This window comes from Arachis ipaensis, chromosome B9 (assembly GCF_059453495.1).
Source record: "Arachis ipaensis isolate K30076 ecotype BB chromosome B9, ASM5945349v1, whole genome shotgun sequence".
NCBI lineage: Eukaryota > Viridiplantae > Streptophyta > Magnoliopsida > Fabales > Fabaceae > Arachis > Arachis ipaensis.
Window position 1 is genome coordinate 152,689,785 of NC_142444.1, and position 25,166 is coordinate 152,714,950.

General features: G+C 32.7%; 3 protein-coding genes across 4 annotated transcripts; 2 read left to right on the plus strand and 1 right to left on the minus strand.

The window, feature by feature from the left end:
- Positions 1–6,690: 6,690 nt before the first annotated feature.
- On the minus strand, positions 6,691–10,341 carry LOC107619169 (receptor-like protein EIX2). 2 transcript variants are annotated; one of them, XR_015899825.1, is made up of 3 exons: positions 7,191–10,341; positions 7,008–7,112; positions 6,691–6,867 (listed from the first exon to the last, which is right to left on the minus strand). XR_015899825.1 is itself a non-coding variant. In XM_016321408.3 (2 exons), exon 1 carries the CDS (start codon positions 10,339–10,341, stop codon positions 7,195–7,197), a length of 3,147 nt encoding a protein of 1,048 aa, XP_016176894.1. In that variant the 3' UTR covers positions 6,940–7,112; positions 7,191–7,194. The 2 variants fall into 2 exon arrangements, 1 of the variants encoding a protein (XP_016176894.1); XM_016321408.3 differs by lacking the exon at positions 6,691–6,867 and having other exon boundaries at positions 6,940–7,112.
- Positions 10,342–10,885: 544 nt separating this feature from the next.
- Positions 10,886–13,468, plus strand: LOC107619170 (Concanavalin A-like lectin protein kinase family protein). Its single transcript, XM_016321409.3, has one exon. The coding sequence runs from the start codon at positions 11,264–11,266 to the stop codon at positions 13,367–13,369; it is 2,106 nt and encodes a 701-aa protein (XP_016176895.1). The 5' UTR covers positions 10,886–11,263; the 3' UTR covers positions 13,370–13,468.
- Positions 13,469–20,073: 6,605 nt separating this feature from the next.
- Positions 20,074–23,612, plus strand: LOC107618837 (PHD finger-containing protein 1). The gene is made up of 6 exons (XM_016321009.3): positions 20,074–20,289; positions 20,960–21,045; positions 21,880–22,452; positions 22,545–22,766; positions 22,856–22,980; positions 23,086–23,612. Exons 1-6 carry the CDS (start codon positions 20,233–20,235, stop codon positions 23,232–23,234), a joined length of 1,212 nt encoding a protein of 403 aa, XP_016176495.1. The 5' UTR covers positions 20,074–20,232; the 3' UTR covers positions 23,235–23,612.
- Positions 23,613–25,166: the final 1,554 nt, after the last annotated feature.

Sequence of the window (25,166 nt, forward strand, 5' to 3'; positions counted from 1 at the left end):
AGAAGAAAGATGAGAGAGAAGATAGAGCTAGAAGAAAAGTAATTAAATGAATCAAATTAATTGAAATGGGATTGCTTTTACTTCCCTTGTAGAGTAGCGTGTATAATTGATTACCATCACATCAATGACCAACTCTCTCTCATGTTTCTAATGCAAGTATTAACTTTTCTTTAATGAAATTTGAATTCTATCTCATGGTGGAAATGGATTCCTTTGGAAGCAAGAAGCAATACATTTGCTTTCACTCATGATTGGTTTCGGACCAAACAAGCAAAATTATTTGGGCTTGTATCAATGATAAATAAAATTGGTCCAACTAATAATTTGTTTCAGCTAAGTCACTTAATCATTTTAACCAAGACTGAGTAAGCATATTGGGCTTATAATGATAATGATTGAATTTTGGTCCAATGATCAAATTATTGTTTCAGCCTTAAGAACCAAACAAGTTTTGCATCAAAGCTGAAAATAATTTTAATGGGCTTGCTGTACGCATCTTTTCTTTTCGGCCCAAATATAAAATCTTGCAAAGCAAAATTATTTAAATCAATATTTGTAAAATAATATCAACTAATAATTTTGTAATTAATCACATTAATAATATTTGATAATCACTAATTTAAATTAGAATTTTCCAAACTCATCAGATATGATACTCAAAACAGAACTATTAAATTTGATAATATGAGAACTTCGAAAAGATGCAACATATAATACTCAAAACACATTAATGAACATTAACAAGTTTGTTACAGCAAAAGTTGCATTCATACCACTAGTAAGAAAAGGTTCAACGAAAGCGTGGTGTGAACCAAATTATTCCACTGGGTTTATTGATAATACTAAGAACAGAAGAGAACTACTAAATCTGATAATCTGAGAACTTGGAAAAAATGCTACTCAAAACACGTTAATAATAAACGTTGACTATTTTATTACAGCAAAAGATGCATTCATACTACACATACGAAAAAGCCAAAATGGTTCAACAAAAGCGTGCTGCTAACCAAATTATTCCATTGGGTTTACTGATAACAGTAGAAGATGCAGTCTCACCCCCCACAAGGCCATAACAAGCAAAAGCAGGAGATCCTGCAAGAAATTTCAATTTTAGTACATGGAACCAGTGTTTAATATGAAATGAAAAATAGTTAACAATATTAGTAACAATAATGGATATAATATAAAGAACTAGTGAACTACCCATGTTTTCAATCGTTAATGCAAGCAAGTCAAAGGTGGTTAAATAAAAATAATATTAAAGTTTTGGTGTTAGGGAGACAAATGTCAACTCTCAAATGGGTTTGGTTAAACAAGCGAGTACGTGGCTTTAGTAATGCTGCATGTCCCAGTGGTTTTGGTAAGTCAAAGTGCATCTTTGGAGGGGCACTATATGGAGGTTCTAGCAGTGCATCGCAACAACATGTTGCAGATTTAGAAAGGCAACTTCAAGAAGCTAAAGGTCAAGTGGCAACTCTCCACAGATTTCTACAACAGAAATACGGTGATGAAGTACCTACCTTCTCTGATTCTGTGCCACACATTGAGTCGGAATGATGTATCTCATGTCATGTTTATTTTAATTTTAATTTATGCCTAGTTTATACTGTTATTAGAGTTACTTATATTTTTTGTCGTACAGAATTATAAAACTTGGTTTTTGTTATTTCTTTACTATATATATGAACAATGCATATGCTTTAATTTACTCTTATTACTTAGTTTGCTATTTTTTTATTTTAATGTTATTATCGTTGCTTTGATTATTTATATTGTTATAAAATTATTTTAGTATATATATATATATATATATATATATATTAATTTAAAAAATATTCAATTGGTAATTATAGTTGAGAGTTTTTTTTTTAAATTGAAAAAAAATTAGCTACGGATTAATGTGTTGGTAAATAGCCCATAATATTAGCCACGGAAAAAAGCGTGGAAAAAAGCCCAACCTATCAAATATTTTTTGTGCATGATTTTTTTTGCCACCGAAAAAACCGTGGCTAAATTACACAGCAACGTTTAGCCACAGAAAAAATGTGGCAAAAAAAGTCCAGCCTATCAATATTAGCCACGAAAAAATTGTGGCAAAACTATACTCATTAGTTACACTGTTGTCATTTAGCCACGGTTTAGAGTGTGGTCAATAACATAAAAACCGTGACTATTTAGATGTTTCCACGGATTATAAAACCGTAGCTAACCGGTCGAAAACCGTGGCTAACGAAAAAGGCGTCGCCCTTGTTAGCCACGAAAATGTATTCTTTGTTAACGCTTAGTCGCCATGAAATTTCTTGATGTTAGCCACAGTTTTTTCTGTGACTAACCACCGCTTTTCTGGTAGTGTATCAGAAACTCCCATTGAAATCTGGGGAGCTATTTAATTTGGTGAAGAACAATTGGACATGAATTTTGGGTTGCATGGCGGTGCCAATATGAGAAGTTTATGCTTCTTCAATTACAAATAAGTCATATGTTAGCTAACACACATTATTGTTTTTTCACTTAATAATAATGACTCTTGCATCTTGGAATTTTAAGCGTTACAATATTACTCTCAAATGATTTAATTTGCTTTCATTAGTGTGAACATTTTGGAAAATTAACTGATCAATTCATTAATCTGTTGTAATTCATTTGCTAGGAACATAATATTGAAAGTTTGAAAGTTTTTTTTTTTGGAATTATTATTTTTTTATTAATATACGTATATGTAAGAGTCCAACATATTCCCTCATATCATGTGGTTATTAAGACTATATATGACACAACCCAAAATAGTCATAACTGTCGCTCAGAAAAATAGTCATCTAACAAGTCTAACACTAACAAGTCTAACAGATTCGAATATAAGATAAATAAGAATGTTACAAATATTTTTGATAAATTTATACTTTTAGAATGAATAATTACATATTTTAAATAAAATAAAATAAATAAATATAGATAAATCCTGCTGGTGACATATGGAGCAGATGATGTCTAATAACTTAACAAAGAATAGATATCCATTGCAGATTATTCCTCTTGAATAAAAAGACTCATATAATCAAATATTTATTCCTGAAAAATATTTTTAGAAAAATAGAGTAAGTTTTGCAACCTAGTGAGTAGACAGTACATCTATAATTCACATGAGATCATATAAACATTATTATAAAAATAATTTTAGTTAGAAAATAATAATTTATATGAATAAGTTAATCAATAAGGGAGTTCTCATACAGAAATCAAATCAAAAGTCTATACTTAGGCGGCTCTACCTTTATGAGTAGCCCTTTCTTCTTGTGTGTCCTAATAGAATAACAGATCTAACGTGTGGCCTATACATTAGGCTAGCAACACCCCTGCTAGCTGGAGTCTGAGTTAGATACATCTACGTTAATGTCATAACCGCCGTTAACTACGGTTTTCTAATACGAGCCTCCCAAACCAATTCAAAACATATAATTTCAAAGACAACAAATCTTTGATCTTTCAAATATATAAGGTATCAAATCAAATCAAATAAGATAATACTTCCTCATCAGAAATCTTTTCCAATCATACTTTTCTAATCATAAGAAATTTCAAACATATTTCACAATTTTAATCACAATTTCAAAGTAAGTGAATACTAACAAATATTTCAATGCTTCAAAAGTATATATTCGAATAAAATCAAATGTGCTAAAATAATATAAAGCTTCATCAAACATATATATAGTCTCATGTAAAATTTCTAAGGTATGAGTTTCGTAAAAATATTTATTCAACTATAATAATAAATCAATTATTCTAATCAAATTAAAGTTCTTCAACAATAATTTTATAAATATAATTAAAAACTCATAAGGGTATAAATCGAAAGATTAATGGTTATAAATGTAAAGTTTACTTACAGCGTGGTCCTAAGGGACTGAAGAGACCAAACTCGGAGTGCCGAATTAAAAGGTGAGAAATATTGGAATAGAATGAAACGAAAGAACGCAGAATTTGGACCGAGCCAGTGGTAGCAACTTCCTTTCAAACAACAGCAACGATTATATTACGGATGTAATCTCGACAACAATAGCAGCATCACTACCACTTCTAGCCTATAACAAATAATAGCAAGAGCAAATTAATCAAAAAAGATAGCACGAAAATGGAGCGAGACAGTAAGGTAGATAGAAGCAAAACAGGAATAGAAAGAGATGTCAAGTACAAGAAGAATGTGGTTTGTTTTACCAAGGTAAAGGTATAGCAATGGTGGCTCTTGACGATAATAGACTCCGGCAACCAATGAAAAACTAAAAGCAGAAGCAGAACATAACAATCCCTTTTCCGGTGACCTCCTCCACCTGCAACGGAGGCAACCGCAATAACAATGGAAGAACAGAAGGCTGGCTCTGTCTTGTGGTGGTGGAAGGCAGCAGCATCTCAACGATGAGCTCCAGCAGAGCTCCCCTTTCTCTCTCCCGTTCGCGCCCTTCTTCTCTGTCCTATTTGTCGACGACGATGGCCTCAACCGGGACGGTGACGGTCTTGATCAACGGCAGCAGCGGCGACGGGCACAGCAACAACGACAGGACTCCCTCCTTCCTCTTCTCCATTGCACGCTTTTCTCTTTCTCGATGGAAGGTCTGTGATCTCACTCTTATCTCTCTCTCTCTCGTGAGTTTCTTCTTTTCTCTGTAATGGCAACAGCGGCACCCATCCCTGCTAGCGTCGTCTCTTCCCTCTTCTCCCTTTCTTTTTCTTCCTTTCTTCTTCAATCTCTCCCCTCTGATTTTTGTTCTCCTCCCTTTCTCTCTTTCTTTCTCCTGTTTGTAGGTGTATGTGTTGTAATGAAATTAGGGATTTTTAGATTATGGTTAAGGTTGGAAAAAGAGGGATAAGGGTAGTTTAGGAATTTTGATAAAATTAGAGGGTTAGATAGTAATAAAAAAAAGCTTGAGACATTATATTCTACCTTCCTTACAAAAATTTTGGTCTTTAAAAATTGATATAGTATGCAAAATGTTACATAATTTTAGCCTTTTACCAAACATGAGAAAGAAGTATAATCAGATACAAAAGGTTACAAGATAAGTTTGTGTTAACAAGATGTGGTTAACATTCACACTCTCTTGTTCCTTAATAAGTCAAACACATATAGTGTTTTTCACTTCGTTCATCACTCCCAAAGAACATCAGGACTAACCTTTCAACTTGTACCAAAATTTCCTTAACATCCTTCTCATAATACTCCTACTTCATTATCTTCTTAAGATGTCGCACACTTACAAATTTCACCTTTCGAGTCCATGAGTCGCACCTTAAAAACTAATATATCACTTGTTATATCTAAGAATTACAGATTAACCAATACAATCTCGAGTTGTTATCTCAAGTATTAGGTTAATTATTACTTTTTAGGTCAAGAACTTTCATTTCTTGTCATTATTGATATTTACTATTTGACTTGTTATATAAAGGCGTTTTATTGTATCTATTATGTTGGTTTTGTTACTCCCTATTCTTCGATTTGGATCTTTATTAGCAAACAGATAACACAGAGAACAAGGAACGACAAATTTATATTCAAGATGCATGAAATTTTGTTGTGTTGCTTGATGTCTTTATATGATATAGCTTGTTGCTCTTTACTTTATATATATGAATGATTTAATTTGTCTACCAATGAGGACCATTTCTGCCTCAATCTCTATATAAGTAGCATGCATTTTATTCCACATAATATCATACATATACATGTTAATGTGAAGGTTACTTGACTGATTCTATTATTATGCGCGTGTATACTTGCTCAAAATAGTAGTCACTATATCTACCAAAAAAAAGGTAGTAGTCACTACTCACTACCCAACCATGAAACACCATCAATATATTACATATTCCTAAATTGGCCTAGTTATTACTTAGTAGTTAATTATTTCTTTTTGGTATTAGTAGTAGTTAATTAATTTTTGTTTTTGGTATTTGTAGTAGTTAATTATTTGACAGGTAGCTAGGGCTGGAAGTGAGTCAAGTCAACTCATGAGCCAGCTCGAGTTCGACTCGTTAACAGCTCGATAAGCTAAGCTCGTGAGCTGGTGAGCCAAACTTGAGCCTGAAATTGAACTCATGAATTAAATGAGCCGAGCTTGAGGTTGGATAAGCTCAGCTCATTAGCTCGTGAATATATATATATATATATATATATATATATATATATATATATATATATATATATATATTATAACAATCTTAATTATTTAATATTTATATTTTTTTTACATATAATTTTAATATAGGACATAAATAAAAAATTTATAATTTATTGATATAAAATTATAGATTATGTATTTATGTTTCTCTTATTTGAGCCCACTCGTGAGCTCGAGCCAGCTCGTGAGCTTTTGGTGAGCCGAACTTGAGCTTAAGAAATAAGCTCGATTGTTAATGAGTCGAGTCATGAGCCAAGCTCAATTTTCGTGAGCTGAGTTTGAGCTTGGTCTAGCTCGGTTCAGCTCGACTCACTTCCAGCCCTACAGGTAGCTAAAGTAGTTTCACTACTTCATAACCCTTTAGACTTGTCCGCAATTTATTGGGCTTTGAAGTTGAGCCCAAGACCATTTGGTCCAAGCCCCAAATTTTTCGAATCAGTCCCACACGGCCACACCATTTTGTCATTATTGTCAGCTATCAAGTTTCAAAGACAATTCTTGAAGCTCTCAACCGGAAAAAGAAAAAAGAAGACAGTTCTTGAAGCTTGAAGGTGCGCATCACATCATGTCCAAAAAAAAAAAGGTGTGCATCACATGGGAATTCATCTCAAAACACAGAATAGAACTCCCTCGTACCCTTGATGTAATCCAAGACTGTAGCTAATGTTTTCCCTTCCTTGGGCCTAGGCCCCTTTTATTACCAAAAAAAAAAAGAACAGAACAGAACTACTAAATTTGATAATCTGAGAACTAGAAAGAAAAAAGCAACAAATAATACTCAAAAACACATTGATAAATTTTTAACATTAACAGCAGAAGATGCATTCATACCACTAGCATGCTGTGAACCAAATTATTCCATTGGGTTTATCGATAACAATAGAAGATGCAGTTTCACCCCCCATAAGGCCATAACGCAAGCAAAAGTAGGAAATCCTGCAAGAAATTTCAATTTCAGTACATGGAACAAGTGTTTGAGAATAAGTCCACTTTCAATACAAGGAAGAAATCTACCTGCTCATCCTCTAGCCCTATATAGTGAGTTTTTGATCAGATAGATTCTGGTGACCAAACTATTCAAGAACCTGGAGTAGGGTTCTCTGCAAGGGGAGATGAATAATACTGAAACTATGAAGCCACAGAAGCCTGTGAAGAACCCTATCCCCATGCTCATGTATAATGCCTCCAAGAATATTGAATTCTCATCACTCACTTGTGCTACTCGCCTCTCATCTTCTGTGGTTTCTTCTTCACATTTCTTGTTAAGAGGCTCCCCACAAAGATTGGGATTTCCTTCATAAGCTGAAGGATCGAAACTCTGCAGTTGCGTTCCAATTGGAATTTTGCCATCAAGATCATTGTTTGACAAGTCTAACATAGCAAGACGATCAATTTTGGAGAGACTTGAAGGAATTCTGCCTGACAAATGATTTCTTGACAAATCAAGAAACTCTAGTGATTGTAAGTTTCCAATGTTAGAGATGATTTCCCCATTGAGACTGTTCCTTGATAAGTTCAATAAAACCAATCCAAATAACAACTCAATTTCCTTTGGCATTTCGCCTGTGAGATGATTACTTGAGAGGTCAATGCCTGTTAGAAGCATATCTGCATTTTTGAAGCTACGATCTGCTCCTTTCCATGTTAAAAACAGGTAAAAATTATATTGTTCTCCCACATAAATAGTGACATTACTTCCTCTAAGTTTGTATGCATACTCATGATTCATTGGTTCAGTTGAGCTTCCAGCATCTTGAGTCATTGCAGTAAAATTCTTTATGCAGGTTGGAATCCCTCTTGATAGTCTATTTTGTGAGAGATCCAAAACTTGAAGCTTTGTTAACAAACACAGATTTGAGGGTAGACTTCCATTAAAGTAATTGAATCTTAAGCTTAGGATTACTAACTGTTTTAAGCTTTCTCCTATCCATAATGGAATTGGACCATGAAACTCATTTTGTCCCAGGTCCAACCAGGCCAACTGGGAGCAATTCTTCAAGGAAGAAGGTAATTTTCCAGTGAAATTATTGTTTCTTAAAATCAAAGCCTCCAAGTTCGTTAAGACACCCAATGAGAAAGGAATCTTTCCTTCAAGTTTGTTATTGCTCAGGTCAAGAAATTCTAGTGAGTTTAAATTATTCCAACAATCAGGCAACTCACCCTTCAATTGATTGTTTGATAAATCCAAAATCCCCAAATGCATGGCTGTCTTATTGCCGCAAGCAAATGATACTATATTTGAAAATCTATTGTTGGATAGATACAAGGCACCTGCTTGCAACCAAAACCGTGGAATGGAACCCTCAAATTGATTTGAAGTCAAATCTATTTCTGGGTAAGATGACTCAATTGGGAGATTTGGAATTGTACCAGTGAGATTGTTGCCTGAAATATTGAAACTAGTCATTGTCAGCAATTTTCCCCACAACCAGTTCGGCACAGAATCCAGATTCCTGAGATTTGCAATATCAAGCCACCAGAATTCATTTTGATTCTTTAGCCAATGTGGAAAATTAGAATCTACCGTGCAACCTGGTATGCGCAAAACTTGTATTTGGAACGGTGGAACCCAGCCAGCACTAATCTTGATTGTCAACGAGCTACCGGCTAAGTCAAAGGATTTCAATTTGGAGAGGTTAGTGAAATGGGATTCAGTGACGACACCTTCAAGAGAATTTCCATCAAGAAGCACACTCTCCAACTCAGTAAGCAATCCCAGGCTTGTAGGTATTTCTCCATGCAATTCATTATCTGAAAGCCATAACTCTTTCAAAGATGAGATGTTTGAAATGTCAGGCGACATGCCATGAATTTTATTTCCTGATAAAAGCACTTCTTGTAACGAGCTACTGGTGCATCTTGAAGAGTTGTGAATAAAACTCGAAAGATCCCCAGTCAAGTGATTGTTGAAAGCAGAAAATGATTGCAAGGTGCATATATTCCCTAAAGATTTTGGAACAGGGCCTTCTAGATTGTTGTTTGAGAGTTCAATACTTTCAAGTGAATGCATTATGCTGCCAAAATCATCAGGAATGGTGCCTCTTAAGATGTTGTAGGAAAGGTCAAGCACTTGGAGATTGGAGGTGAAGTTAAACACCCAATGGAATATAGTTTGTGATGTCAAATAATTCTGAGACAGATCAAGTATAGCAAGGGAAGTAGAGAAATTCAAACTGGAATTAGACAATGGAAGAATATGAGAATCAGAAAGGCCACACCTGCTTAGCCTCATTTCTTTTAGACTTGGAAGCTTTCCAAGGAACTGGAGTGAGTGGAGAGAAGAATCATTGAGATTAAGGACATCACTCAAGTCAAGGCTTGTTAGAGAGGAGAGATTTGACAGCCACTGAATACCGCCATGATTTTTACCATGAACATTGAGGTTCTGATTGTAGCGAAGATCAAGATGCTGCAGCTGGGAAAGATTCCCAAGTTGGTAGGGGATCACTCCTCCAAGTTGGTTGACACTAAGATCAAGATGCTGCAGTTGGGAAAGATTCCCAAGTTGGTAGGGGATCACTCCTCTAAGTTGATTACTACCAAGATCAAGATGTTGTAGCTGTGAGAGACTTCCAAGTTGAGAAGGGATTGCTCCATCAAGAAGATTGAAGCTAAGATCAAGATACTGCAGTTGCGAGAGATTTCCCAGCTGTGATGGGATCTCTCCCTCAAAATAAGGTTTTCTTAGAACATAATTGGAGAAAGCAGCAGAAGAGAGATTAAGATAGCATAGATTTGGGAAAGAACCCAAAAATTGTGGGATGTGAGTACTGGCGTTATATAAGCAAGTGAGGTCTAGATACGACAAGTGTTGGAGGACAGTCAAGGAAGGGCTGATTTCACCGCTCAAGTAGTATTGTGGTTCAGAGCAGTGAAGATCAAGCCTCTCAACGTACCCAGTTTCATGGTTGCATCGAATCCCCTTCCATTTGCAGCAATCATTCTCGTCCTTCCATGAAGACAAAATGCCATACTTATCATGGAGGCCTTGTTTGAACTTGAGCAGAGCAAGTCTCTCCCTCTCTTTGCACTTCTTTTCTCCACCCTCTGTTGCTGCATGGTTGGATCCTAAATGCCATAGCAATACCAACAAAACAAGCAATTTCAGGACATAGCCACCCATTATGTATTCAAGCCAACAACAGTATAATTGTATAACCTTCATTTCTTAGATAATGAACTTATTCTAATCCCACACGATTCTTCAGTTCCCTCTTGTCTCTCTATTGTGTAGTCACTCATTAATTAGTCATTAGTCATTACGCGCCAGTAACGACTATACTTTTAGGAGTGGACTTGGACTTGGACTTTCTAATCTGAAGGCTTTTAAAATCAGGATTCTATGGTTGTTTTTGGCTGGGATATTTGTATCAACAAAACATCAAAATCGAATGCTAATGGTGTACACGCGGCACACGTTGGAAAAAATGTCAGGATAATTCTATTCTTTGATTTCATTGGTGAGCATACTCAAATTCCACCATCAATGCAAGACTGAAATGCATATTGAACTTGAAATGAACTCACTTGTAAAAATAGATAACTGCACCATTGACCATGAATGAGTCTCTGATCCATTATTGTTATTGCTGCTCCTGGCGTAATAGATCATCCGCTACCCATTCAATTATGTACAATTGTCCTTCAAGGTTGAGAAATTTCACTGTGCCCTAAACACCTTAATTTTTTTTTTCCTGTATTTTACGGAAGAACCACTAATTACACACAAACCAAAGCGGTGGATTCGAAAACATAGTCATAGACCTGCTTTGAAAAAATGGTAGAACACGCGCGCACTAGTTTGTTAGTATAACTGTAAGGGTCAAATAGTAAAATCATCGGGCTTTGAAGTTGACACCAAGTTAAAAAAAACGGTAGGCCCAGAGAGGGGAAAAAAAAAAAAGTTTCGCTGAAACCCCGCAGTGCCATTCTCTGATGGTTTAGCTTTCAACGACGACAACCACCATTGTAACTGTATCACTGCCACCATGCATGGCAGTCAATTCTTGAAAACACAAACTTAATTGCCGCCATTTTCAAATCTAAGCTAAGCTCCTTCAAGACTCTCTCTCTTTCTCTGTCATACAATGCGCTGGAGGTTTCACTCTTTGTTCCTCTTATGCCTCCATTTCTTCCTCCCCTCCACCACCACCCTCTCTTCCCCTTTCTCTCCTTCAGAAAACGTCACTCTCTACGGCGACGCCTTCTTCACCGACCACTCCATCACCCTCACCACCGACCAACTCTCTTGCTCCGAATCTTCTTCTTCTTCTTCGTCTTCTTCTTCATCTTCGAGTTCAGGTGTTGGAAGAGCTTTCTACGTTTACCCTATTCGGTTTCTTGATCCCCAAACAAACTCAACTGCTTCATTCACGTGCCGCTTCTCATTCTCCATCGCCTCCTCCCCTTCTTGCCCCTCCGCCGACGGCATCGCCTTCCTCATTTCCTCCAACACCGACTTCGGAACCCTCTCTCGCGGTTACTTGGGACTCCCTGCAGCCATTCTCGACCAACCACAGCACCAAGACTCTTTCTTCGCCGTCGAATTCGACACGAGCTTCGACCCTGCGCTCGGCGACATCAACGCCAATCACATCGGAATTGATCTCAGCACCGTCGTTTCTTTTGCCTCTGTTGATGCTCTGTCTCGCGGCGTTGACCTCAGGAGCGGGAAAGTCATCAATGCGTGGATTGAGTATAGGGATTCCATGAAGATGGTTCGTGTTTGGGTTTCTTATTCTTCAACTAGGCCTCCAACTCCGATTCTTGCTTCCCAGGTGGATCTTTCTGAGCAACTCAAGGAGTTCATGCATGTTGGATTCTCTGCTTCCAATGGTGGAGGTTCCGGTATTCATGTTATTGATCATTGGCAATTCAAGACTTTGGATTATGGCTCTCGTGAAGAGGTTACCCCTATGGATACCGTTGAAGAAGGGAACTGTGTCTTTTGTTATCCAGGGGAGGGTGATTTGGATTCTGTCTCGTCCATTCGGCGAAACGGCACGCGTCGCAGGCAGCAGAAGATTGGTGAGATGGCTCTTGGATTGGGAGGGATAACTGCATTTCTGGTTTCTGTAGTGGCTGCAGGTTTTGTTATCTCAATTTTCTTGTCAAAGAAGAAAAATAATGGTACTGGAAAGAAAAATTGTAGGTTTCAGACAAGTAAAGTGCCTATGAGATTGTCACTTTCTGAAATCAAATCTGCTACAATGGGGTTTAATCGTGATAGGCTTGTTGGGGAAGGTGCTTCAGCAAAGGTTTACAAAGGGTCACTTCAATGTGGTGGAGATGTTGCAGTGAAGAGGTTTGCCAATGTTGATGGTTTGGATTGTTTGCACAATCCTTTCGCCACTGAATTTGCCACCATGGTGAGTTACTTGAGGCACAAGAATTTGGTTCAGCTTAAGGGATGGTGCTGTGAGGGCAATGAGCTGCTTTTGGTTTATGAGTACTTACCAAATGGCAGCCTCAACAAGGTTCTTCATAGGAACTTCAATTCTTCAATTGTCTTAACATGGAAGCAAAGGGTTAATATAGTTCTTGGAGTTGCTTCTGCTCTTACCTATCTCCATGAAGAATGTGAGAGGCAAATCATTCATAGAGATGTGAAGACTTGCAACATAATGCTTGATGCAGAGTTCAATGCTAAGCTTGGGGATTTTGGACTTGCTGAAGTGTATGAGCATAGTTCTAGCACAAGGGATGCTACTATACCAGCAGGAACAATGGGTTACCTTGCACCGGAATACGTGTACTCCGGTGTTCCGACAGTGAAGACTGATGTTTACAGCTTTGGTGTGGTGGTGTTGGAGGTGGCTACAGGGAGGAAGCCAGTGGAGGATGATGGAACCGTGGTTGCGGATTTCGTGTGGGGATTGTGGGAGAAGAACAGGCTCATTGATGCTGCTGATCCAAGATTGAAGGGTAACTTTGATGTACTAGAGATGGAGAGGATGCTGTTGGTGGGGCTTGTTTGTGTTCATCCTGATTATGAGAAGAGGCCAAGGGTGAGAGATGCAGCTAGAATTCTCAAGAAAGAAGCGCCACTTCCATCATTGCCATTGACTAAGCCTAGGGTGAGAATTAGGCCTGTTTGTCCAAATGATACACCAGAGACACAGAATGCTGTTGTTGGGGATTGGTTAAGTTCTGATGATGCTCCTTATTTGACTCCTAGGAGCCAGTTTTACTAGGATTCTCTTTTTTTTCTTTGTACATTTTTAGTGCAGATTATTTTTTAGATCATTGATATATGATGTGAGAAAGCATTTCATGTTTTGAGGATTCCAAATGATGATGATGTGCCTTGTACTTCTTTCAGACATAAGAAAAGTGCTTGTTTTCTTGTTTAATAACAAAATCTAGTTGAAACCAGCAACCAATTATTTTTTGTTTCTGACACAAGATTGTGTTTAATCACATGTTGGTCAAAATTGATGTTTCAGTCCCCTGGTTTATATATCTCAAAAGAGTAACGATTACATCATTAATACAATGGATATTGTTTCCAACATTTTATGAGCAGTCAAATTATATTCTAAGGTTTTGTAACTAGCTCAGAACAGATAATTAAATTCTCACTTCAAATTACAATTGTACAGGGCACACCAAACTGTTATGCGTCTATATATTCAACATGATGAGATAGAGAATTTGAGAATTATCACTTAATTTCTATAATTTTCTATTTCTTTTATTCAAGTTGACACCAGTTTACTTGACATTAGAGAATCCTTTAGTCAAACTAGTTTGACCACTCCATTTACATAATCTTAGATAACATGTGGGAATAGAGGCTTTTGTGAGGCTCTAAATTATTGCATGACATGTGGTGAAGCTGCTGAAAACAAGTTAGTTTGTTGCATTTAGATTTCCTTGACAAGCATTAGAATTTTCATGCTTCATGGTCATAGTCACCTAAGATTCATTTGAATTTATGATGGTAGGTTAACTTTCATAGCAATGGCTGTTTTTTATTGTTTAGTTTTCAGTTACTCTTTGGAAAAGGTAGCAGAAGATTTAAGAGAAGATATTGTAGCAGCAAGGGAGGTAAATTCCATTGTTGAGGTTCCATATACCAAAGAGAAGAGGAATGGTGTACCTCCAAATCAGCATCTCCAGAAATAGGAAGGAAAATTAGAAGCATGATTAAGAATTATGCAGAGGCAGATATGCTGATTACCATGCAAAATGTGGCTGGTGAAACCAAATTTTCAGGTTTAAGAAACTGAATTAATATTATTTTAGGCTAACATGTATGACCAACAAGATGGAAATAAGTTTCTAACTAAAAGCATTTTGTTTCCTTCTCAAAAGCTAAATGTAAAGAATGTTGTAGAGAAGAGTATATTTTATATATCTCAGGAAAGAGAAACAAATAGAAGACTCTAACAGAAAAAATATACTATCTATATATCACTTATATGTATTAAAAATGATTAACAAAAAGTAAAAAATATAAAAGAATTATATATTATACTATAAAAAATATAAAAAGAATATATACAAAATAAATATATACAAAAGGTGGTAGTGTAAATGTCATTTCTTTTAATATGAAATAAAACATTGAAGACGATATTAACATTGGGACGAATTTGATTTTGACTCTAAATTTTAGAAATAAAAACAATATTTACCGTTTTTTTTTTACAATACTAATAAAAGTTTAATAGTAGAACCTCATCTCACGGATTTTTTTCTTTTATAAATTATTAAAAAAAAATTCAAAACAAATTAAGAGTCATTATTTATCAGGATTCATTTTTGTTTTGGATTTTTATAAAATTTTCTTAATATATAGGCAAAAACTTCTGCAATGCATATAGAATTCGATGATTACATTAGCAAACTTGTCTATATACACAAAATTGGCAATGAATTCGGTGGTCTCAAAATGTTTGGACCATTAAATGGTCCCATAATAAAACATATTTTTTAAATTTTTTAATAACTGTTAAATAGTCTTTATCTAATTTTAATTATAAATTAATCCTTTATATATTATTTAGGGGTAAGTATTGTTTTGGTCCTTAACGTTGGGGATGAGAATCGAAACCGTCCCTTATCTAATTTTCGATTTAGAATCGTCCTTAATGTTACATTTCATTTTAAAATTGTCCTTTTTAACAAATTTTTTTTTTATAAATGACAAAATTACCCTTTTAAATAAATAGTTCTTCTGGGTTTGCTTGAGTGCTTCTGCTTCTGCATCTTCTGCTTCGTCTTCTATTTTCTGCCTCTGTTTGAGTGCTTATGCTTCTGCTTCTTTTGGGTTCTGCATCTTCTGGGTTCTTCTTCCTTTTTATTATTGTATGTTGATTTGTTGAATCTGGATTTGAATAATGGATTTGTTCATCATAATCCCTAATTTCCTAATCTGGTTTTGTTGGTTTTGTTCTTATTATGATTTTTTTATTTCTGCTTCTTCTTCTTGGTTTTGTGCTTGAGCTTTTGCATCTCTTTTGTATTGATTTTTTATGCTTTCTATTTGTATTGGTGTTGGTGTTGGTGCTGGTGCTGGTAAACATGTTGGTAGTGGTGACGGTTTCGATTCTCATCCTCAACGTTAGGGACCAAAACAATACTTATCCCTATTATTTAATTATAAAATCTATTTTTTATTTTATAAATCATTATTTTATCATTCATCTATCATATTTATTAATAATTAAAAACTAAAATAATAACGAATTAGATCTTCCATTAATTGTAATAAATATTTTGCAATCTCAATCGATCATAATTTTATCATTGATCCGTTAAATACGTATTGGATTGGAAAAATCGTGTTTGTTAAAATTCAATCGATTGAATTTTGTAAGGCATGTGGGATTTTTCTTATTCAATCGATTGGTTCTGTCACCCAATCGATTGACTTACGCTATTAGAATGATATATAAAAGTTTAATCTGATAATACAATCGATTGAAGTTTGTACGCGAACTAATGATATTTTTCCGTTCAATTGATTGGTATGAGCATTCAATCGATTTAAATGTGACGTGAATAAGATTTTTTCCTGCATTCAATCGATTGGTATGATAATACGATTGAATTTTGATATGCGCTATATATTAAGCTTGATAATCATCCGTGTTCAGCCTCCCTCCCCTCCTTAAATTTTACAACTCCATTTCTGCATAACCTCTCTTCTCTCTCTAAATCTCTCTTCTTCTTCTCCAATCTTATCAACATTCACTCCAAACTACATACATATTATTAATCCTTATCCAAATCTCTACAAAACCCATCGAACCAATATTCCCAAAATGGCTAGAACTAAAAACGCAAAAAAGAGCTAGGGTTGAAGATGAAAGTTCTGCATTCATTAATTTATAACCTTAATATTAAAGAAAAGATAAGATTAGAGTATCTAAATCAAAATAAAAACTTAAAAATTGAAGATAGAATTTTAAAGATAAGATAGATGGATAATAAAATAATAATTTATAAACACGAGTAGAAAAAGGAGAATGGCGTAACATATAACGTAGTGCACAATTTAATCGATTGGATAACACAATCAATCCATTGAATTGTGAAAATCTATATTGCTTTGAAGACTTAAATCGTTTGGGTAACACACACAATCGATTGAATTGTGAGACCTCATATTGCTTTGAAGCCTTCAATCGATTGGGTAACATGAACAATCGATTGAATTAGAAAAAACTCACATTCTAATCATCGTTCAATTGATTGTGTAAAAGTTACAATCGATTGATTTTTGAGAAAATCATACTATCGTCCAACATTCAATCGAAGTTTTATGAAACCTGAATTTCAATCGATTGTTTTATTAATCCAATCGATTGATTTTATAAAAAACACCATTTCACAACTCTATACGGATGTAACGGATCAAAGATAAAATTTTAATCGATTAGGATTGCTAAAAAATTATTAGAAAGATCTAATTCGTTATTGTTTTGTTTTTTATTATGATAGGTGAATAATAAAATAATGATTTATAAAATAAAAAATAGATTTTATAATTAAATAATATATAAGGGATTAATTTATAATTAAAATTAAATAAGGACTATTTAACCGTTATTAAAAAATTTAAAAAGCATGTTTTGTTATGAAACCATTTAATGGTCCAAACGTCCTGGAACCATCGAATGCTTTGCCCACAAAATTTGTGTATAGAATGACGAAGTTGCTTATATTATGGTACTATTTAGATCGTACCAGTATATTTATAATTTTTTAATGAATTTAGTTTTTTTATTCACATAATTTAAAATTTTAATACTTTTAATTTAAAATTTAAATAGGTATTGATCCGTTGGCTATAACTCGACTCAAGTAAAACTATAAATCGGAGTCTACTTAAATACGTGCTACATCAGAGTACGTTAAGTACGTGTTTTGCTCTCTTAACGGACTTATCCTATAAAATCAAACAACTACATGCCAACTCAAATGGACGCAGAAATCTCTCCGCAAATCTCTCTAAACAAGATCAATAAAACACCGTTACGAGATAATTAGTTAAAGCTCCGCAAACCAATTTTAGAAATATTTATAATCGCCCAAATACAACATCTTTATAAATACAAGTGATTCATTAGGTCACCGATATGTTATTCATTCCGATAATTTTATATTTATTTTCTACTCTTACTAATTTGAGTGTTAGAGTGCTTTTATAAGTATCCACCGGTGTCGTTTTTGAAGAAAACCGAGTATTATCCTTCTAGTCCAAAAAAAACGAATTCGAATATCAGAAAAATGAGATATACCTTAGAATCGAGTTATTCACGCAGAAACAAGTATAATTTTAATTAATGATGTGATGAACGAATTTTATATGCATTATAATATCTTTTAATTTGTTTTAAGAATTAATTTTTTTATATTTTATAATAGAAAAAAATATCTACACCTTACTCCCTAACCATTTTGATAAATAACGTGTTTTCTAATGAAATCGAAATGTCACCAAGGACACGTAGATTTGACTATTATTTTAAAATAAATAAAAAATTAAATATCTCTTTTAAAAATCATTCTCTTCTCATTTTATCTTCATAAATAATGATTAGAAGTTGAGAAATCTATGTACTTTATAATTTTTTATTAGAGTTTTTAATTCATGAACAAAATTTAAATAACTTGTATTGATTTAAATAGAGGCGAAACTTAGTTAAGATAATGGGATTACGCCACTTAAATTTTTTATAAAAAAATTAGTAGTGCTTTTTTAAAAAATAAAAAATAATTTAGTTAGCTTAAATAACATATCAAAATTAAAAGATAAAACTAAACCAAATAAAAAAGTTATTTAATAAAAAATAATAAGAATAAAAAAAATCATCTAACAATCAAATCAAATAAAAAAGTTATCTAATAAAAATAGATAAGAATTAAAAAAGATTATCTAACAAAATAAAAGATAAAAATCATCATTATAAAAATACACTACTTTGCTAGCAACTTCTCTATCTCTATTTAACAAATAACACTCTCTCCTTTACCTTTGAGATTAAATATAAAAAATTAGATATTTTTATTTATTTAATTTAATATTATTTTATATTTTACTATTTATTTAATTTTATTTTTTATATAATACAAAATATTAGAATATTTAATAAGTATTGATATTATTATATTTATATAAATTGATAAAAAAATTTAATAAATATTATAAATTACTAAAAGATTTAGTTCTGATTTATTATTGAAAATTTTAAATTACTAAAAACTCAAAAAATATTATTATAAATTATTTTATATTTTTTATTTATAAAATTATTAATTTATTATTTTATTAATAAAAAATTTAAAAAATAATTATATTTATAAATTTTATTTTAATATAAATATTATTATTAAATTTTTATATTAATTTTTTTACTCCTCCAAAAATTTGTTTCAAGTTCAGCGATTGAATTCAAGAGCAAACAAAACACATATATTTTGATAATTGTTTAGGGAATCTATTCTAAACAAATTGAACATTGACATATTTATAGTTAACTTACAACTAAAATTGTGTCAGATACCAATTGACCAAAATATTAATAGAAAAAAACTAAGATATCCAACGAAATGAATGACTAAGGATCAGCATCAACAAGACAACAACTATCTATATCCACATATTACACCATTATGACCTACTTTTTGTAAAATACCAAATCTTTTGTCCATTTAAAAAATAAAAATACCATCTTTATTCTTCATAATTTTCTTTTTTAATTTAAACCTTTTATTAAATAACCAAATTAACTTCCCACGCAGCACGCATGAGTTTGCTGTAAAACAAAATTTTGTATAAATTCAATTTAATTAATTAATTACTATTTTAAAAATCATACAAAAATGTCTGTCTAACTAGATGACAATAGAAATAAATTTTATCACTTTATAATCCGTAGTCATTAAACTCCTATTCTTTTTTTCTTTAGTTAAACAAAAAAATTACTAACAAATATTCTAAAAAGATTTACTTTTGAATTTTGATCTATCATTAATGTAAAGAGAATCAGAAAAACTTGTCAATTTTAAGTCCACGGGATTTGAAAAGTTTTTAAAAAAATGTATACAGATTGATTAGTTTTTAAATTATATAAACGTAATAAATTTAAATAAAAATTAGAGAAAATAATAAATAAATTTATAATATTTTAATCTAGAGACATTTATATTTTTAAAAATTTAAAAATATATTTAAAAATTTTTAAAAATATATTTAAAGATTTGAAAATATATTTTTAAGAATTTGAAAATTTATATTTTCTTTTATATTTTTTTAGTCTTATTTATAAAATAAATAATAAAAAATTATACTTTATTCTTTAAAATAAAAATTAAATATCCACAATCCAAAAAGGGCAAAATTGATTAATTCTTTTCTCTACCAACTAAATTAAATTCCCCATTTTAATTACTTTAAAAACCGATCGTTCAGATTCAGTTCTGACTGATTCTGATTCAATAAAACTTTTCTTCTCACTTCTCACTTCTCACTTCTCGCGTCTCATCTCTTTAGGATGCAATCTTCTTCCCTTCGAATCAATCTTTGTTGCTTTCTTTTGAATTTATGATCCACCCTTCATCCTCTCACACCAACGACTCCGTTCTTATGCCCATGCTCATGGTCAGTCGCTTCCCCCTTTTCCTTTTTTGTTTAAATTCAATTTATAATTTATCTTTGGATAATTGCTATACTCTGTTAATTATGTTTTTATCTTACTTTGAATTTGATTTTTATTTATCAATTTTCTGTTAAGGAACCTTCTTTTCCCTCGTTGAAATCTGGGTTAATTAATGCATTATGACTATTACTGTTCTTGATTATGCATGTTCCAATTAAGTATTAGTTTCAATTTCAGTTATCAATGTTAATACATGCATAATGCGAGGTCAAATTATACAAATATGAAATATCTTTTGAACAGTTAAAGCTTGGAGATAATACTTAAAAAGATATTATTTTTAAATTTATGCTCAATTCGCTTTTTAATTTTATAAGTGAAACTATTTCTTTAAATGATCAAATGTAAATTCTGAAGGGAAAGTGAATTGTTCCCTTTTTGCTACTCCTGATGCGAATTCGCAAGTGTTTATATTCTGAAATGTAGTTACAATGCCGAAACACTAAAAGGGATGAGTTTTATTCAGCATTTTAGAATGGTGATTATTACAGGACTGCTGAAACAAAGCCTATTTGTGAATCACAAATAGTGCATAAAAGAGTGCCGAGTGCACTTTTGGTCTTATGAGTTTTGAGCCACTTGAATATAACTAACTTTGTAAACTTGTTGTAGGGAACTGTGTGTCTCAAGTGTGGTGACGAAGGTTTTCCAGAGACGTTGGTTTTTTGCAAAGAGTGTCAGGCTTGTGCTTTGCATAGGTACTTATTCTTTACTTCCTCTCTGCATTCTTGAATGCCCTTTTTTGTAGCAAGTACATGTTTCATACTTAGTTCTAGATGCCACTACTAATATGCTTTGTGGACATTCTTTTGAATATCTATTTGAGTGTTGGAGGTTGGAGTGTACTCATTGTAATTGGATAATCCAAATGATAACTAAAAATTTGAATTGAAGCAATACTTGGTATTGATACCTTAACCACCTTTTGCAAATAGAATGTAGTGTTGTTAAATTTTAATATGTATAGTAAAATAATAAAGTGTCATCTTCATATGTGAAATTATAAATTGAAACTCTGCCTATTTGGAGAATGTATTTATATTTCCATAGCAGTCCCAATCCCAAGGATGAAGTTTTCTGAACTATGAAGCCCATCCTAACTAGTTTTAAAGGATGTCATTGTTTATATTACAAAAGAGAAACTTGAATTTGGATTTTAGTAAATGTGCTTTTGGAATTCTGATTTACCTTTGTAGCAGTTTTTTTATGTCATCTGTACATACTACATAGCTTGATTCTTTCTTCTATTGCATAACAATGTTCCTTTTTCTATTGGTATACGTTGGTGTAACCATTATCGTTAGGTTCTGGTAGACCAAGGAAAGCTGAATTGATACATGAGAAAATGATCTTAATGACTTGGATTTATAACTGCATCTAAACCCCCCCCCCCCCCCCCAAAACCCCCCAACACCTCTCTCTCTCAAAAAGCTTTTTTAAAATAGAAATATTTGTGGAATTGATGTTTTTTCTTTTTCTTCTGCGGTCATATGGCCTTTATTGGCCTCTGAGTTCTTAACTTTGTTTTTCAGATACTGTTTAAATGGTCCTGTGGTGTTTTGGGAGGAAGTTATATGGTTTTGTGAGGATTGTGAAGTAAAGCTCGTGAAGCCATCTTCTTTTGACATATGTGTTTCAGCCTCACCCAAAAATAGTGACTCCATAAGCTTAGAAAATGATGAGAACAAAGCCACAAAAAAGCTTAGGAATTGCATAAATAGAGTGAAGAAAAGTAATCAGCAGGCTCATAATATTATTGAAGAACGGAAGCTAAATAAAAGAAAAATTAGCAATCAACTGGCACATAAGACGGTTGAAGAGAAGCATGATAAAAGACAAATCAACAATCAACGGCAACAAAAGATAATTGAAGAAGAGAAGCTGAAGAAAAGAAAAGTTATCAGTCAACAAAAACAAGATATGATTGAAGAAGAGAAGCTGAAGAAAGGAAAAGTTATCAGTCAACAAAAACAAGATATGATTGAAGAAGAGAAGCAGATGAAAAGGAAAGCTATTCCTAACTCATTTGCTAAAACTAAGGCCTTGTCATCTGATAATCACAAAATGCCTTTGCCTGCACAGCCTATTGCTAAGCCGATATGGAGGTAAGAAATATATTCTGCTACAATTATTTGAAGTTGGTGAACTTTGTTTTGCTTTGTTGGAATGACATGGTGCTGAATTTTCTGTTTTATAGGGGAAGTCTTAACTTCCGCAATGAAGCTGGTGGTGTTGTAACTGAACTTCTGGCCCATATGTCCAGTTTAGCGTGCTCCAAAGTTGAGGAGGAGACACAGCTTTTGCCAAAGGTGCTTCATGCGGATTTGCTTCCCAGATCTGTGGTGTGGCCTAAAAGTTTCAAGTATGAGGGGCCAACTGATATGAGCATTGCTCTCTATTTCTTTCCTCAGAGTCAAAGGTTATTTCTTAGGCAATACTATAGTGATGCTACCGAGATCTTTCATTAAAATGATATATCTAAAATATCTCTTTCCCTAATCCCTACAGAGACGAAAAAGCCTTTGATAAGCTGGTTGACGACATCATTCAACTTGAACTCGCGATAAAGGTGGCTGCTAAAAATGCAGACCTCACAATTTTTCCATCTACCGCCCTCCCAGTTCAACATCGGAGTGAGCTTCATTTATTCTAACCCTTCATTTGGACATCTCAATATTATCATTTATATAACTTCAAAAGTTTTATTTGAGATTTTTAATTTGATATACCCTCCATAGGAATGCAAGCAAAGTACTATTTGTGGGGTGTCTTCAGAGGAAAGCAAACTTCGCGCAAGATGAATGGTGCTGTGTCCATAGCGGATTCTGGTGTTTACAAGTTCCCAAACAGGCAAACCAATATTGGTAGTCATGATTCTAATGCATAGTATTCCTTTGCTTCTGCCAGTGGCTACTGATATATTAATCATATCTATAGTAATTGCAGAGGTTTCTGCAGTATCAGAGGCCCACTGTAATTAATGATTGTATTATCTCTTCATATATCTAACTATAAAGTTAAATCTTTTCCAGCTAGACGAGATCAACTGATTAAAACTAATTATAAGATAATGAATTTAGAGTTGTGTAGCTGGGAAGAGAATTTTGAGTATAGATATGCTGTAAAGAGATGTGTTAGGATTGCTGTTACTCTTTTCATTGTCAGGAGAGAAGCTCAAATATGGTGTATATTATTGAGTGTGTTAGGAAATGTAACGTACTTGTACAATTCATGATTGATGCAAAACATTTTGGCACTGCCTGAAGTCTTTGATTGCAGCATTATTATTATTATTATTATTATTATTATTATTATTATTATTATTAGGGAATTGGCTCAACATATTCTAGGGTCAATCTCTTCACATGTTTTTGATGTGTAGCTTTTGGATTCTAGTCTTTGTTAAGGGATCAGTGCGTGTAAGAGTGTCCAGTAAATAGGAGTTGACCTACTTCTTTTCTTGTGGGCAAGAAAATCAAAACATAAAACCAATCATGTATGCATGTCACTCATGATACCCACTTGTTCCTCTGGAAACAGGTTTTTTGTGTTTTCGTTTTTCTTCTCAGGTATTAATTTTGACTACCACTGTTTGAGGTGAACATGAGATCTAGGGCGGTGTTTGGTTTTGAAAATAAAATAAGATAAAATATTAAAAAAATATACAAAAAACAGACCCATATTAGTATTTATGTATTTTGTTCAGTGATAAATTAATTATATAATAGAATAAATTATAAAATGTTGAATTTATCTTCATTTTTTTCTCACATAATTTAAAAGAAAAAATATAATTATAAAAAAATGTGATAATAAAAAATAAAAAATTGGGTTTTTTATTAATGGCTTTATATTTTTTTTTCTCAAAAAAATATAAAATATATTAATTTAGTATTTCATGATACAATATATATGATTATATTTTGATTGTCAAATATAATTTTATATATGTTTCATTGTTTTAGTGTTCCTTGCTTAAGGTATCTACTACATTTGTATTAAAATGAAAAGGAACAAAAATTTTAAGGGTTTAGTTACTATGTACTCTAGGGGTATATATAAATTTATCATTAATGAAAATTTTAAATATTTTTATTTAATAAATGTAAAATAAATGTATTGAAAATTTAAATTTTTTATATTTTTATTAAAAAAAATTAATTTATAAATTTAACATGTGTGACAAAAGATAGATAAACCCAAATTTCAAATATAGTGAGAATCAATGGAATAATTGACGTGCTTCTTCAAGAAAAATTTAGAATAGGATTCATATCAGTAAAGTTCAATATAATATTCAATCTTAAACCTGGAGTGCAATATCAAAGTGAGTGGTAAATTATGCAAGCACATAGTACCGGTGAGGCATGTCCACTGACCACTTTTGCATTGTACAAGTGCACTGACATTAAATCTCTTAAGAAGCAGAAAATAACCATTAGGCAGAAATTGTACTTGTGATGCTATAGTTTGTTCTATTTCATTTAAGTTTATGTACTTTGTCTGTTATTACTTGTAGTGATGCTAACATCCAACAATATGTTATGAATTATGATGTCGTATTGTTTTTTCACTCTATCTTCTCATATATTTTCTTTTATTTTTATTTTTTAGGATTGCGTATTCATCTATCTCCTTTCATTTCATGATAGTCATTACAACATCCATTTGACGTTTTATATACATAAATATACTAATGATTATGGGCTTGGAAACAAGATTATGAAGAAAAATATAAATTGCAAAATTTAAAATGAGTTTGATTTGTGGTTTTATTTTTATTTTTAGTATTTTTTATTTTATAAAAGAAAAAATAATA